This window comes from Urocampus carinirostris, chromosome 2, assembly GCF_059441175.1.
Source record: "Urocampus carinirostris isolate Australia breed hairy pipefish chromosome 2, RoL_Ucar_1.0, whole genome shotgun sequence".
In the NCBI taxonomy this organism is placed as follows: Eukaryota; Metazoa; Chordata; class Actinopteri; order Syngnathiformes; family Syngnathidae; genus Urocampus; species Urocampus carinirostris.
In genome coordinates this window covers 25,279,811-25,296,350 of record NC_142350.1, presented here as the reverse complement: position 1 = coordinate 25,296,350, position 16,540 = coordinate 25,279,811, and the positions used below count along the sequence as shown (strand labels likewise).

Here is a 16,540-nt window from a genome sequence, read left to right as displayed (position 1 = left end):
TTTGCGTCTCCATCTAGGTGCCAGTCCTACAACCAACTCAAGCGGGGCTCCCTTACGAAGGAACCGTATCTTGTGTTGGGTCATGACAGGACCGAAAAATTTGGAATCAAGGACCAAGCACATCAAGGCAACGTGGGCAAAGCGTTGCCACGTAGTCTTGTACATGAGTTCGGCAGAGAGCGACTTCCCAACCGTGAAACTCAACGTCAGCGAAGGACGAGAGCAGTTGTATTGGAAGACCATCCGGGCCTTTCAGTACATCTACCGACGGCACCTGGACGATGCCGATTGGTTCCTGAAAGCAGATGATGACACTTACCTGATTATAGAGAATCTCAAGTATTTGCTGTCTGGGCTGGATACCGAGAAGCCTTTTTACCTGGGAAGGAGGTTTCGACCCTTTATCGAGCAAGGATATATGAGCGGTGGAGCAGGGTATGTCCTGAGTAAGGAAGCCCTACGGCGATTCATTCAAGGTTTTGCCACAGGAGCGTGTACTCACTTTTCTTCCATAGAGGACATGGCAATGGGCAAGTGTATGGATACGATGAAGGTGAAGCCGGTCGATACCAGGGATGTGAAAAGCAGACAAACCTTTCATCCGTTTGCTCCTGAACAGCATTTGCTAAGACAGTTTGTGAAAAACCCTTGGCATATTTCTTATGAGCACTACCCTCCAATTCAAGTAAGAACATAACGCATGCGAGCCATGCCACAAGGGGGCTCAACTAAAGTGTTTAAGTCACAGATGTTTCCATATATTGTTGGCGTAGACATTCAGTGTATCACAGCGTGTTCAAATCCTGGTATTTGGACAGAGTACGGTTGGAGAGAGCAGTTCAGTCTAGAACTATTATTACAGAGTAAAACATAAAATTTCTCTCCCCCCGTCTTATAGAAAAGGGGTGTCGTTTTCACAAAAGGGAAAATGAAACTTACTAGGATGGGATTTTACGGAGACAATTAGGAAGTCACATTTTCACAACCAGACCATTGTTAGGACTGACTCCAGCTGGATCTTCAAGGTTGTATGTTAAGGGCTTACTCATCGGAAGACCATTGTTGGGAATGTACTGATATGAAAAGATACATTCAAACATGGAATGAATACAGAAAGTAAACACTCTATTCACATATTGACTTGAAAAGCGCTATATCCCACTTGTGAAGCCCCTTTACAAGGTCTGCATTTATATAGCGCTTTTCAAGTCAATAAACATAAGATGCATTTAGAACAACTAAATGAATAGCAGGATTTTCTAAGTATTGATGTGATGAATTCATGATAAAAGTAATATAGCTGGAAACCTCCTGTTATGGTTACAACATACTCTGTGACACATTTGAATAATCTAACAGTGTGTCCCAAAAAAGTACCGTATTTTCCAGACTGTAAGCCCGTTATTTTTATAGTTTGGCCGGGTTGCTACCTATACTCCGGATACGACTCTTTTGTACAATTCTGAAGTCATTTTTACTGGATATATAACTTGACATGTTATTTTCTCACTTAATGGCAGAGGGCGCTCTCGGCCTGTGTTGAGAATTTCAACCTTGACCGCAACGTAGAAGCGGAAAGAGGAAGCGTGTTTGTTTGGATTTAGTGATTTGGAGTGAAGATAATGGTTTGGTAAGCATGTTCTTCATGCCAGAGTTATCTGAAGAACTTTTAATACATTACGTCATTTCTGACGAGTGTCTAAGATATGCACGTACGTGTTCTCTTATTTAATCTTATTTTAACCTTTCAAGATGCCAGACGTTTTTGGTGTTGGATTTTATCAGAGAAATTTCCCCCCAAACTGCGACTAATATTCCGGAAAATACGGTACACACACCTGTCCCTAATATTTCTCACGCTTTATAATGGCTGTTTGGACAGCACACGTCGTCGGGTCATTTTCACTGTTGTTGCGACATAAGATTCTGTTTTTTGTCGCCCGTTTTGGGTTTGGATATTTTGTTAGTTGTTTTGTGCCCACTTGTTTTTCAGTTCGTTACAGTGTTCCTTGCATTTCCATTTCAGTCCTTGTTTCAGGTTGGGCTATTGTCGGGTTAGATTTTGTCAAGTCAAGTCATGTTTATTTGTATAGCCCTTAATCACAAAGAGTCTCAAAGGGCTGCACAGATCAAAGACTATTGCAAACTATTATTACAGACTTATGACACCATCCCCTCATCTAAAACCTACGTGAGGGCAAATGATACACATATTATCAACATAAATATTGTCTGGAGATGTTTATTCGTTTTTCTGGACATTTTGTTAATGGTTAAGTGCCCACACGGTAGTTTTTTACTTTATTCCATGCCTTTCTGCTGTAAAGCCAGGTTTGTTTTTAGATGTTTGTTACTTTGCTCCTAAACGTATGATGGTTTGTACAGTATAGCTTCATTTAAAGGTATTCTAGTTTGATTGAATTGTGTGCGTTTGTTGCAATCTGACTGGAAAAGGGACAAAACTGGCGGCAAATGTCACAAATATTGGATTGAAATAAGATGCTTCCGTATTTGGTCTAAAAGTCTGTAAGAAGTTTGTGCGGCCATATTGTTTTGAAAGTGATAATGGATTGCTTCTTGTGCTTGTCCAGGGTCCAGGTTGCTGTTCGGATTTTGCCGTGTCCTTTCACTACATCTACGCAGTTCAACTCTACACTCTGGAGTACTTGACTTACCATCTGCGGCCGTACGGATATAAATACAGATTTCATTCCAGTCGACATCAATATTTGAATGGAACGACAACATGATTGGGTAATCTGTATGACGATCCCGTAGTACCCGTTGATGTACTCACAAATGAGACGGTACTTCAGATGTGGGTCAGCACACCCTGCAGACTGGCTTCACTGTGACCTACACATAAAACTTCAAATATATGGGACTGTTATAACTTCTTGTGTTTTCGGAGGTGACCTCTCTCTTTCCCTCTCTAACATACCTATTTGGTCACTCACTTCCGGGTTGAATTTTCCTCCTATGACTCTCCCTCGTCACTATTTAAACAAGGGGTCTCGCACATAATTTTCGGTCCCCACCTTTACGAGAATGTTAAAGGCACAGTGTATATAATTTGACCACTACATAATGTAGTATTCTGTTGTGCGGCCTAAAACGAAAGTTTAAATTCACTAATAAGAAAAAGAAAGACCAAAGTTTCCATAAACCAACATTGTTCCTTCATTTTCTGCACAGCCTTTCCCCAGATTTTGATTTTTTAGGTATCGTTAGCAGCAAGATGGCAGAAAATGATGTCAGCTCCCTCTATGGGGGACTCATGTTATATAAAATGAATGCCAATATCTCAACAGCATTTTAAAAAGTGCACAGCTTTATGATTGTTCATGTATTTCTACTAATTATTTAAATCATGGCAATTTTACCCATAGGAGTCACTGAATAATACACACAGTCGCTGCCCCAGCAAATTATGGTATCATTTAAAACTGATTGAATTGTTTTTCCTTTTAGGTCTTTTTTTGTAGGGAATTAGAAAAAAACACGGTCATGCTTAGTAAACACTCAAAATAAAGAGAAGACGTCAATGGATTTTCAACTTGCAAACGGGAGACAGAGGGGCGAGTGAACTTCAGATAAGAAAATCTAACCTGTTCTAAAAGCCCTCCCCTAAAACCCTCTTTTTTATGAAAAGGTTACAAAAGCATATTTCTCCAAAAGGGTGTGCATGTCAAAGAACAGCTATGTGATTGGCCAAGAGTGACAATGGTGTAAACGCTTCATAATAGTCAAAACAAGGAAAATAACAGACTGGAATCCTATGTCCAGTCGATGATACTTTACCAATTTCCTCCAAGCACCACTTCTCTATGTTGATAGCGCTGCCCTTCTCTCTCTCACCCAGAACCTTCAGCCACATTCTAAGTTCATCCTCCCATATGTAACGGACAGGCACACTTACAGCAACTCTCCCTACCTGGCATGCAGCTGCATCCTGCCTGCCAGGCAGATGAGCGATCCAAGTCTATGTGACCTCCTCTACTAGTAGCTACAAAAATGGCAGAGGCAAACTGGAAGTGCAGCTCGGTGTGACATTTTTTTTTTTCACCAACAGAAAAGGATAAAAGGTTTCATTTGTGTGCTAAAGTTGTCTGGTACTTGTTGGAATTATATACATATATTTATCCCACAGTTGACATTAATATGTTATAAGTGTTCTCAGCCCTTTTTGTAGTTTTCAGCCGTAAGCTGTTCTTCAAGGCCATGAGTTGTTTTTTGTACAGTCTGTCTCTTTATCTCACATACCAATGGGTGCAACTTGCCCTGGAATAATCTGTAATAATATTCCTTTTATGCATGCAATAACTCAAGTTATTTTTCACCGAAAGCCTTGAAAGAAGAAAGGTGTCCGAACAGAAATCAGCTGTGATCATCGGGCGGAAAGCAAGGCGTGCGAAAGAAGATTAATTAACTCTGTGTAGCAACAGTTAAACGGCGGTCTCAACTAGTTAGATAGAACCCCTCCCTTTAGAAGTTGAGACTTATGTACGATAGGGCGAACCTTAATAAAAAGAGGAGAGAGATCGAAGATTTCTTCAGAGTGATTTAGGAGATTGGCGGTATTCAATCTTCGATCCTCTCCTTGCAAGATATTTAAAAACTGATCAGATTGTCTTTGTCTTTTATTTCAGAGCGTTTTATCATAAATGTTGGGGACTTAAACCTAACAGTACTGTAGCAATACCACGAACTGTCTTGAACACATGGAAAAAGCTTATACTAGCTATACAATTTTAAGATAGGAAAACGAATCAGAGCTTGAATGTTATAACAAGCATCACTAACCTGCTTTTTGTCTGCCGGATACTGGCACTTGGACCCGAATTATTTTCCGTAACCTTACTAAATCGCTTAAATTTAGTTGTGAAACGGTTGTAAAAGCAATATGTATATTCATTTATTAAAATACTTTCTGAATAGGAATATATTACTTTCTCAGACCAAACACACCTTGCCGGGAAAAATTGCTCAGCAAAACAAATAGAGGTTTAGGATAAGAACGAAAATGTACAAAAAAGCAAAGTAAATAATTGCTTAGCATACGAGTGAGTCCATTGTTCTAAAAGTGAGCACAATTTGTCTTCGCAACAGATGTCGAGCACAACTCCTTGAGTCATCGTTCACTTTCTGTTCAAACATTTGGAGAGCAGATCTACAAATAACCGGAGATCGTAGTTTGGGGATTGTAATACTGTACAGTACTACACTGCATCCTTGTGGTTTTACAGAGAGCTGCAGACATGTCATACAGGAATAGCGTTGGGCGCGTTACTTTTAAAAATGGCATTCAAGTTACTATTGTTTCCAAAAAGTGGCCGGTAACACTATAGTAAAGGTAAGTATTTATGTTTCTTTAAAAAAATAATAATAATAATTTTACGCTTTCTGCGCAAATACGAAACACAGCGGTGACGTCTATGACTGGCGTTAACTTGTAGATTCCGACTATGTTAGGAGAACCGACTTTTTTGGGTCGGCTCACTAAGAGGAGCCGGCTCTTTGGTGCCCCCAACAACTCTTTAGGTTGTTTTTGTTCCTTTAATCCCTACATTACCAATTATTATGAAACGTGATGCACGGAATGACTTAAAAAGCCGGGAAAATAAGGGAAAAAAATAAAGGGAGGGAGGGAAAAAAAGAAAAGAATAAACTACACAATAACACTGAAAAACACAGGAAATGTAATTAAAATATTTATAAATCCAAAAAAGTAAAACACAAGACATTTTTATGCTCAACAAAACTAAAGTCATCAACACAGCCGACTCAACCCTCATTGGCCTTTTCTTTCGGCATATCAGTAAATACTATACAGTGCATTGGTAATTGCCATTTTGAATGGTGACATGATCCGAAAAGGAGTGACGTTAACAACTCGGAGGAGAGCGGAATACCGCTTTATTCAAAGTAACGAACGCATCAGTAACGACGCAGGCGGAAAAAAGAATCAGATGACGCCATTACTGGAAAAAAATGGCGTAGTTTGATCACAGCTCAAACATCTTCACAGGGTTGGGAATAAAGGTGGAAAAGTATGAAAAACAAAACGATACGACAAGAATAAAAGCGCACACACACAAAAGCGACTGAACAAAAAAAGTACGATGGCATATAAAAAATTGGTCTTTCATGGGCACTTATGTTCTTTATTGATTTCAACATATTAGTATACAGATCAAATTCCACTAGTGCCATGGATTGGTGCCTGAAGTCCCTCTGCTTGTCCAAAGATGGCAGCATGACCCTGTTTTCCGTCCCCCTCACTATTCCTCTCCCCAGGTGATTTCAATCAATTAGCCACCTCTACTATAAATACTCCAGGCTTCCGCCTCATGTTGCTGATGTGTTTTTTGACCTGCCACTCAAACACCAATTTTAAAAGAAAACCCAAATCTCCCTTTCAAGAGTTCAAGTTTCTCCACCCAGACATTCAGTTCCCCCTTTGTCCAAGCATCTTCCACTTCAGGCAACTTTTAAAGGTACTCTCAAGTCACCTGTTTAAGATTTTTACCGCCCCAGGCCTCCCTCTCAGGTACCTCCCTCAGCAGTTCCAGTCCTACACCCCCTTCTCCTATTGGGGTTTGATCGCATCCCTTGTCAGGGTTCCTACAGCTAAAAGCACGTTCTATTAAAGACTTTTTGAAATCAATTTTTAGACCAAGTCGACAAACAAAACACAATTCAAACAAAAACACCACATGACTTGGAGGTATTTTTAAATGTTTATTTTGAATTTTTTTCAAATCACATTATGGTCCAGTTGAAAACTTTCTAATTAAAAAAACCCTCCAAAACTTTAGACAGTAAATCATGTATCCCCAGTCAAAACTGGCAGGTGACTTCTCGTTCTAAAGAACTCTTTTGCTACATTCTTTATTATTTTCATTAAAAAACACGTTTTTCTTGTCTCAAACCTTTAAAAAAAAATAAGACTGCTATAATCATGACCTATTTTGAGTGTAGCATCATATAAACACTTTGTCCTCCCTGGACGTGGGCGATTGATCAGTAATACTAAATCTTAGGTGTTTAAAAACTTTCCAAATGGATGGAGGACATTTTGATGCTTAAGGCCTTCCTTTTAGCATGAATTCAATGCTTCTGAAGACTTTAAGGCTCCTCAGGAACCCTGCTTGTATTCAGTCTTCTTGTCGCCCTACATTTGGGTCTGTCCGACATCCCGCAACCAGCATAAATACGCGAGAATGTGTATGTGAAGCATAATGGTTGCCCTGTGGGTATTCCGATGAAATTCCAGCAGAAATACCCAAACATTTGTTCTGTGCACCATGATAAGATTGTCTTCATTGCCCTGTGATTAAGTCTCCGAGGCAAAATAGATTTTAAAATGGCACCCCTGCCTCAGCCCCAAAACGCTCCACCAGCTCAAATCTTCCCCAGGTAGTTGTGGAAAAAAGCGTGCAATGACATTTTTAATCCACAAGGTGGTGCTGCCAAGAAAGCCACACAAATGGACAGTTTAGTGTGCCACAGCGACCTCACCCGCCTGTTTCTATATCAGTCAATCTTTTGTGAGCTAAGGCGCTTTTTTCATCCAATATGTCGAAAATGGTTGAAAACATGCGTCTCAAAGTCAAATCAGTCGGGGGATACAAAAGCTAGAGTCCGGGTGAGCTTGGGCAAAATGGTCTTTTTTACAAAAAAACAGCGCTGATAAAACATTCCGCTCTTCCTATAGGAAGTTTTATATCTGTCCACTAGAAGGCGCTCTAACGAAGTGTAACCTTAAATGCAGACTACAAAAAAGCAGCCTCACTTTTCGCATTTTACCCAACCTTTTTCAAAGACAAAAATAAGGGAACAAGATTCTCTTACACTCTGCCCTTTAACTGGCCCCCTGGGGTGTGAGCTTGAGACCAGTTTTGAAATGCGTTTTTAAGATTAAATGACCACGTTGCCTTAGGTGACGGTACAGCATTACACTTTTCTTAATAATCTATTTAAGCTCACCGTGGCGCCTAAAGGTTATTCATTTTGGATTTGAATGTAGTTCAATACTTGCACTTTATTTTTCTACAGAAAATTAACCAAAATGCTCTTGAAATGAGCAAAGAAATGATCTGCCAGTGGAAGAAAAACATTGGCTACAAACTCCCTCCCCCTTTTCTTTAATAAAATTATTCAGGAAAATGGAGCACACTATTTTATTTGCAGCACAGCTTCATCAAAAAAATAAGTATTCAATTGCTTTCCCAATACTATGACATGAGTCGATAATTGATATCTATAAAGAAAACAGGTAAACTACCGCCACCTACTGACATGGATGAATGTTTCAGCAACTATGCTGATCATTGAAGCAAAGATATCATACAATGAAACGTTTTTTTTTTGTGCAAGGATAAAATTGGGCAATTTTTGGCGGCACACTAGTCGTAAAACACTAGTAGACTCGTACCTGTCAAGCTGTCAAAAAAACAGTATTTTTTTGTGAACAAGTTTATTTTATCCATCCATCATCTCCACCGCTTATCCTCAGAAGGGTCGCGGGGTGCTGGAGCCCATCCCAGCTGTCTTCAGACAGTAGGCAGGGGACACCCTGAACTGGTTTTATGTGGCAAATAAACACAAACATTTTCAGGATTTTTCAGGGGGAGACTCATAACATCAATTGAACGACGTCATATCAAATAATTAAATGAAAATGCTCGTCAAAGACGCCATTTTGAAGTTGCAGCGTCATCCAATCAGCACCAAGTATTGTAGTCAATGTCCTACCTTTCCCGAGCAAAGATCAATGGAACACTTCCGAAAAGATAATATAAATACCCTAAATATTAACACGGGGTTGGAGAGCAGGTTTCATACAGGTTTCTCATGGACAAATTCAAGCACTTTTTATGTACTTTCAAAGACAATTTTCCATTTTTAAAATACCATTAAAAAAAAAAAATCCGGCGTTAAATAAAACGAGTCTACACCTTAGTTTCAAATCCCAACTCAAGCCCCAGCCTTATTTTGGAAACCGAAAAGAATCCAGAGCCTAACTCTACATCTAACTTTAGATGTAACCCAGTTTCAAATTTTAACCCTAGGTCGAACAATATTTTGAAATCCTACATTAAGTTTAAAACCCTAACATGGACCTCAAACCTTAGTTCCTAACCCTGCACCTAACTATCCCCAAACCTATTTCAGACACTAAATTCAGTTTAATGCCTTAATGAGGAGCCTAAACCCGAGTTTAAAACCTTAACTCTATCCCCAATCTAATTTCAGAGCCCTACCATCGGTTTAACACTCTAACCTTATAGCCCAAACCCTAGTGTTTCAAACCCTAACACTAGCTCTAAACCCATTTTGGAAGCCTCAAACCCAAGTTCCCAGCTTTACATCTAAGCCTAGCTATAAATTCCAGTCCCAACCCTAACTCTTTTTAATACCCTAATAAAGAGTCCAAACCTTAGTTTGTGACCCTAACCGCAATCCCATTTTGAAACCATAAAACAAATTAACCCCTTATTTGAAGCCCTAGACCAACACCATAACAAAAAAACATGGCAAGAAGTTCACCTAAATCCAGGCCCTTTTCAAACCTTGAAAACACAACATATAAATTATTTCAAGCACCTGTCCGAACCCTCAGGGAGAGATAATCACATTGAAAGTATCATTCAAAATGGCTAAGCAATTTTGGAATTCAACGAGGAGCCATTTTCATTTGTGAAGTGACATTACAGGAATTTAATTTGGAAATATTTGAAGTTGTATACATAAACGAATGAAACATGAACAGGAAAGTAAAAACTGAGTTTATCCACTTGCAGTCAAGCCAATAGGGTAGTGCTGGGGAAAATCATGGATGACTTTGACTGCCTCGTTGTAGAGTTCAAGGTCTGTTGGACAAAAGATTATTTGAAGAACCCCAAAAAGCAGACCTACCGATCAAGCAACGCCTTACCGAACGTGATGCCCTTCTCATCTCGGATCATGCTGTAGGTGGTGGCCATGAGAGCCCCTTTGTTAGAAACACTTCCAATCACTTCCACAATTCCAAACAGCTCTTCTTCGAGCTACAACATTAAAAAAGGAGGGGAAAATGTTAGTATGAGCAGATGGCCTTTGAATAGATAATCATCGATAGGAAAGAAGGATGAACTAAGTCATATTCAAATATCTGGACCCAAAAGTATTGCAAAATGTATGCTTGAATAATAATGCGTGGATTTTTATGACTCAATAGTGCTGCAACAAACAGTCCATGTTGTCCACAAAAATCTGTTATAGAATCAATAAAAAAAATTCTGTTGTCCAGAAAAACAACAATTTTTTCCTTCATTGCCTTTTTCTTCCGTTTTCTTTCAATGTTCTTAATTTTTTCTCGTTTCTTATCCAGGGATCTAACAGCTTAAAAACGTTGAATTCAAGACTTTTTAAGACATTTTAATGCCAATTAAAATGAAATTTAAGACCAAATCGACAAAAAAAATAAAAATAATAATAAAAATAAATAAATTAAAAAAACAATTTTAAACAAATGTTTTTCAATCACAATTCGGTCCAGTAGAAAACATTCCATCTAAAAAACACGGCAAAAACTCCATTTTTTTCAGACATAGAAAACAAAAAATAAAAAGGACCAATCTCCATTTTGTTCCATTTATTTTGCCAGATTTGGATTTTTGGGGTACTGCTAGCAACAAGATGGCACACAATGATCTCCCTATAGGTGAGGCTAATGTTATAGAAAGAAAAATTTCTATTTATTTTACACAAGTATTTAAAAAAATGCATATTTATTTGACAATCCATATATTTTGGCTAAAGATTTAAATCAATTTTCTTTCATGAATAGAATTCCTTGCTGTCAGGGACATCTTTTGACTATTTTACAGGCTCAAGGTGTCGTTTCTGTCGTGCACTTTCTGGACAGATTTTTACATATTACCCAGGTTTTAAAAAAAAACAAAACATTGATGTTCACTACGTTTTGTGTCCTGTTACCCAATGCTATATCTATTGCACCCTGGTCATCCTGGAAGGGGGATTGCCACTTGTGAGGCCCCTTTACAAGGTTACTCATTTTCCTTGTGCTGAGATTTTTGAGTTTTTCCTTGCCTGCATGTTGGTTTAAGAGCAGGGGATGGTGATATTGGAACCTGTGCAGTCCTTCGAGACATTTTGTCATTAAGGCTCAAACTAAGAAATGGGACTTAACATTCTTCTACCAGTAGGTGGCACTGGATAATACAAACGGTCCCATTAACTGTACCCATAGCGGATATTCATTTTTTACGTCTTTTTTTGGGAAGGGAATTTCAAAAAAACCCTTTCTTTAAATGTTATCTTGCTTAACACATATTACAGAATAACAATCACCGAGCTAAGACTTGAAAAGAGAAATCTACTTACTGGGTCATTTAATTCAACGCACACGCATTTTCCTTCCCCATCAGTGACAGTGAAGGTCTTGCCAGAAGGGTGAACCTGAACACAACTCATATCAGAATGACAGCTCGTTGTTTGTTCGCACCAAAGTTACCTTTTCAACACGGCCGACGAAACAGACAACTTGGCTCAAATATCTTGACAGCATGGAAGCATTAATTCGGGGTTTGGCTGAATCGAGGATCGAAGACATGTTGGCTTGTGTGAACAAATCTACTGTATGGCGCGAAAATGAGAGTAGGTTTGCTTTCACTATCTGGCGTGACGCGCGGGCGGGGAATAGACACGCACAAAAAGGATCAACTATGTTTTGCAACACCGGCGAGCGTTGGATTTAAAAGGCAACTAACCCAAGGTTCCTGTACGACATATCCGCTTTCCCTGACCTAGTTCATCCCGGAAGAAACATCATGTCAAATGGCTTTTTTATTTTTTTATTTATTTCACACGTTTTATTGCTCATCATTAAAGACAAAAATATGTATGCAACAATACAAAGTTAACATTAGATACAGACGATTATTGCACCATCCCCTGATCTAAAACCTACACGAGGGCAAGGAAAAACTCAAAAACGCCAAAATGAGGAAAATGAAGAAACCTTGAGAAGGGACCGCACAAGAGGTAATCCCCCTACCAGGATGACCAGGCTGCAACGGATGTTGGATTAAAAAAACAATACAATTAAGGATCTATCTATTTATGCCCTGGTCATATCTGTCCAGAGGGTTGACCGACAGAAAAACAAACACAAACAAAGAAAATAAAAAATAAAAGAAAATAGTAATAAAAAAGGAAAGAAAAAAGGAAAAGAAAAATAAAAAAAAGAAAAAAATAAATAAATAAAAATAAAAATAAAATAAAATAAAAATAAGAAAGAAAAATAATAAAAATAATAATAAGAAAAACAAAAGAAAAAAGAAAAAAAGAAGAAAAAAAAGAAAAGAAAAATTAAGAAAAAAAGAAAATAAAAAACAATTAAAGATAAAATATAAAATAATTAAAATCGAATATAAAAACAAAGATATATTAAATAAGTTGATTTCAAATCTGTCCTTTTAGAAACAAAACACTATAGAGTATGTAATTGCTTACGGTATGTTTAACTCAATGCAAGGAGTAATGTTTATCATATTTAAAGATGTTACCCAAATTGAAGCCACGCACTTTGTTTTGTTTACTTCATGTCGATTATTTTTTTCTCTTCATGAGGAAAAATATATGCACACGACAATTTTTTTTGTATTTTATTGTAGAATTAAATTTTGGATGGAATTGACAAATGAATGTAATTTCATGAAATGAAGTTCATTTATTTTGAAGATGAGACCTTGTGTTTGCTGTTGTGGTCCATACGTCATTTTATACCGGAACCTTCGTTCGTTCTAGTTTCTTTCCGGAATAGAATAGCACGAAGGTCACAACAACACGGTAATTCCGAACCAAGATATGTGACCATTGCGATTATTGCTTATAAATTATTTTCACTCTCAATTTAACATCACTTATAATAAATTGAGACTTATGGTTGTCTCTTTATTCCTCAACTGTATGACGAAGTGGGTCTGAATCTGAGTACTCTCGTCATTACGTAACTTTGTTTTGTTGGGTGTTAGCAGTCCAGAACAACTGTAATTAAACCACACATTGATGCCATTTGTATGTTTTACTAAGATTGCACTACGCACGACTAGTGCACCTTAACAGCAACATTTTGCTTTTTTAGTGCGACCATGTTTTCTTTCCTGGGTTTACGTAAGGAATTAAAAAAGTCAACGTCGGAGAAGGAAGCCGATGGAGGATTTGTAATCATAGGTAAGAAAGATTTCGTTTTTTTCATCGGTATACATGGTGCCGTGTATGTGTACACATGCTATTCATATCATTGCTATTACGTTTTTACATTGTTTTCCCTGAAAATGGAAACCTGCGTGTTAGAATATTTCATCACACACATTGTGAACATTTAAAAATTGTTTGGAAATTGATGTTTTTCTTTAGAAAGACTAAATCATTCTAATGTTCTCACAAAATCAGAGTAACATGTCGTCTTAAACCACGATGGTTAATAAGACTTGAATCAGAGATTTGCACTTATTTTCCCATTCATTTTAAATTTGCTCTGCACTGTTTCAAGACCATGGGATAGAATGCAGGGAATCATTTGCTAAGTTAAAAGCTATATAGTGGAATGTGAGCTTTCAAATTTGCCACTTGTATGTGTGTTGCTACAAACGACAAAATATTTGGTAAATTCTATATTTAAGCTCCCCAAAATACAAAATTGAATTTGTGTTGGTAGTGAATATATTAAGACATATGCATATTTTTTTTGGTATCGTCAACAACTTGGAGGTAAGCAGCGCAATATCCTATATTTTTATCTCATTCACCATTGCCAAACAACATTGACCCAGATGATGCTCTGTGCTTAAAATGTCATACATATGGAGGTTCAAGACTGACAAAATGTATCCAAACAGTTTGTCAAATATCAAGTGGGTGACAAAATGGTTATTGTTTCCCACTTTTTCCTCTAGTGAGCAGAGCCTGTTGAGAATTTCCAGTTAAACTTACTTTATGTGGAAAATCGAGTTTGATGATTAGAGGTCCCAACAGTAAACTTGAGCAAGATGCTTAAATGTGCTCAATATTTCACTCATCAGCTAACACTTGTTTTGTTGTGTCCGAGCGCATTCATCTTTGGTAAATCTAGCAAGTTCCTTCAGATCTCTTGTTTTTTTTGCACATTTCTTGGCAGGAGAAACAGTTGAAGAGCAAAGGCAGAAGATGCAGTCCATGAACATCGCACAACCTTCAACAAATGTGATTGTTTTGCCATCTAAGGTGAGCTTTTGCCATTGCATTATTTATACACACACACACACACACATATATATATATATATATATATATATATATATATATATATATATATATATATGGTCAGCGCGTGTGCGGCACAGTCCGAGGTCGTTGGAACCTCCTGCGTGGGTTCAAATCCAGCTCCCGGCCTTACTGTGCGGAGTTTGCATGTTCTCTCCGTGCTTGCGTGGGTTTCCTCCGGGCACTCCGGTTTCCTCCCACATTCCAAAGACATGCATTTCAGGTGAATTGGCCGGTCCAAATGGTCCCTAGGTGTGACTGAGCGAGTGAGTTGTCTGTCCCCGTGTGCCCTGCGATTGGCTGGCAGCCAGTTCAGGGTGTCCGCTGCCCACTGCCCGATAATTGCTGGGATGGGCTCCAGCACCCCCGCGACCCTACTGAGGATAAACGGTGCAGCTAATGAGATGATATATATATATATATATATATATATCTTTGTATATGCACACCTGTTGCAAAATAAGACACAACAAGGCCTCAGTGTCCCTTGTTTCTTATACACTAGAAGAGGGGTGTCAACCTCATTTCAACTCAGAGGCCATATGTTAGAAAAAAAATCTTACAGGGGCTGGACCAGTAGATTTAAGAGAAAAAGGGAAAGCGAGAGAGAAAGAAAAAATAGGGAGAAAGAGATCAAGAATGACTGAAATGGAGAAAGACAGAGGGAGAGAGAAAAACAAGAGTGAGAGAAAATTAGAGAAAAAGACAAGAAAGAAAAAAGAGACAATGATAGAGGAATTTGGGAGACAGAGAAAGAGGGTAAGAAAAGGGATAAAAAGAGGGAGAGAGAGTAAAGGAAGGAGAAAAGAGGAGATATTGGGAGAAATCAAGAAATGACAGAGAGATGGTGCAGCTTTTGCTCCATATTTCAAACTGCAGGTTATTTTTCTCTTGTGTTTCTCCCAGCATTTTCTTGCTTTCTATGCACTAGAACAACCAAATTGTTCGAACCAGCAATTCCAGTTCAATATATCATATAGTCTAAAAACACAGCCATATTTGAGGAGTAAAATACAATTAAGCGGATTTACAGAAAGTCTGCAATGATGACATTGTCAAGCGTAAGCAGGTGCATGCATTTGGGCAGCCTTTTAACTCTAGCACTTATTATTGGAGCACAGTTTGTTTGGTAAGCTTATTGAGCTACATAGACGAGTGAAGTCAATCATGAAAAAAAGGCATTTGAAGTGGTTTAGAGAAAGAAAGAGCTTTGGGAAAACTATGATTTGGACTTCCTTACACTGTCCCTTTTGCAGTCAGCCTCTGCAGCTCCAGCTCCACCTCCGATTTCAAGCACATGCTTCAAAAGCCAGGAAGAAAATTCTTCAGCTTCTTCACAAGCTCCTTGCAATCGTGTCTCAGTTGGGGAAGTTTCTTCACCCATCCCGGATTTTCTTGGCGACATCCCCTTTGCCTTGGCGCCTCACATTCAAGCAATGCAAAGAGGAATCTCATATGCTCCTGATGTACTGCTTTCCAAGGACATGGACTCAAATATCCTTTATTTTCAATATGATTTCACTTTAGAAAAATCCCTTCTTCATTTCACCGTAGCCAACTGAACATGTGTTTTGCTGCTACTCTATGGACTGTAAATGCTCAAGAATCTCTTTGATTTCATGTCAGATGATAAAGAGGCGCTAATCATGTTTAAGCATACCAACCACAGTCATTTCATATCTTTGCGTACAATAGTCAAAGAAATATGATATGACTTGAGGTGAAATGACTTTCCTTACTAAAGTCAATAGAATCATTTGACAGTATTTACGAATAAACATTGAGTGTGTCAACCGCCCCTTAGTGACTGTCACGCCAAGATCAATTAATTTATTATATACTGCATGACAACTTGTACATTTCGTTCAAAGTTCCTGCCAATTGGCATACTTTTCCTACTGTTTGTGTCATTTGTGAACTGGAATTGTCATTTTTAGAACAGTATTCTGTCGCTGCTATTCTAAAAAGGCATACAGGATGCATTTTTTTTGTCTTGTATGTTTTGGATGGATAGGATTTTTATGTTTAAGTGCAAACATTGCAAACGATATAAAAATGGAGATACTGCTTTTTAAAATAGTAGCAATGACGTCTACCTAATAAATGTTAACCCCCCCCCCCGCCAAGGTGTTCACTTTTACAACTGCCAACCAACCAATTTGTACTGTATTTCCTATGATGAAAAACCTGCTTTTCATTCTTTAATAAATGTTTTTTTTGTGTACTT

The 16,540-nt window shown here is 38.2% G+C and overlaps 3 protein-coding genes across 4 annotated transcripts; 2 read left to right on the top strand and 1 right to left on the bottom strand.

Moving 5' to 3' along the window:
* The first annotated feature begins 61 nt into the window (after positions 1-61).
* Positions 62-6,603, top strand: c1galt1a (core 1 synthase, glycoprotein-N-acetylgalactosamine 3-beta-galactosyltransferase 1a). The gene is made up of 3 exons (XM_088327696.1): positions 62-685; positions 2,592-2,710; positions 6,579-6,603. The coding sequence occupies exons 1-3, from the start codon at positions 83-85 to the stop codon at positions 6,601-6,603; spliced, it is 747 nt and encodes a 248-aa protein (XP_088183822.1). The 5' UTR covers positions 62-82.
* A 3,090-nt stretch (positions 6,604-9,693) lies between these two features.
* On the bottom strand, positions 9,694-11,755 carry rpa3 (replication protein A3). Its single transcript, XM_088326000.1, has 4 exons — positions 11,522-11,755; positions 11,392-11,466; positions 9,941-10,052; positions 9,694-9,875 (listed from the first exon to the last, which is right to left on the bottom strand). The coding sequence occupies exons 1-4, from the start codon at positions 11,618-11,620 to the stop codon at positions 9,793-9,795; spliced, it is 369 nt and encodes a 122-aa protein (XP_088182126.1). The 5' UTR covers positions 11,621-11,755; the 3' UTR covers positions 9,694-9,792.
* A 1,039-nt stretch (positions 11,756-12,794) lies between these two features.
* umad1 (UBAP1-MVB12-associated (UMA) domain containing 1) lies at positions 12,795-16,540 on the top strand. 2 transcript variants are annotated; one of them, XM_088325997.1, is made up of 4 exons: positions 12,795-12,858; positions 13,154-13,242; positions 14,189-14,274; positions 15,570-16,538. In XM_088325997.1, exons 2-4 carry the CDS (start codon positions 13,161-13,163, stop codon positions 15,873-15,875), a joined length of 474 nt encoding a protein of 157 aa, XP_088182123.1. In that variant the 5' UTR covers positions 12,795-12,858; positions 13,154-13,160; the 3' UTR covers positions 15,876-16,538. The 2 variants fall into 2 exon arrangements, with proteins under 2 accessions (XP_088182123.1, XP_088182124.1); XM_088325998.1 differs by lacking the exon at positions 12,795-12,858 and having other exon boundaries at positions 13,127-13,242; positions 15,570-16,540.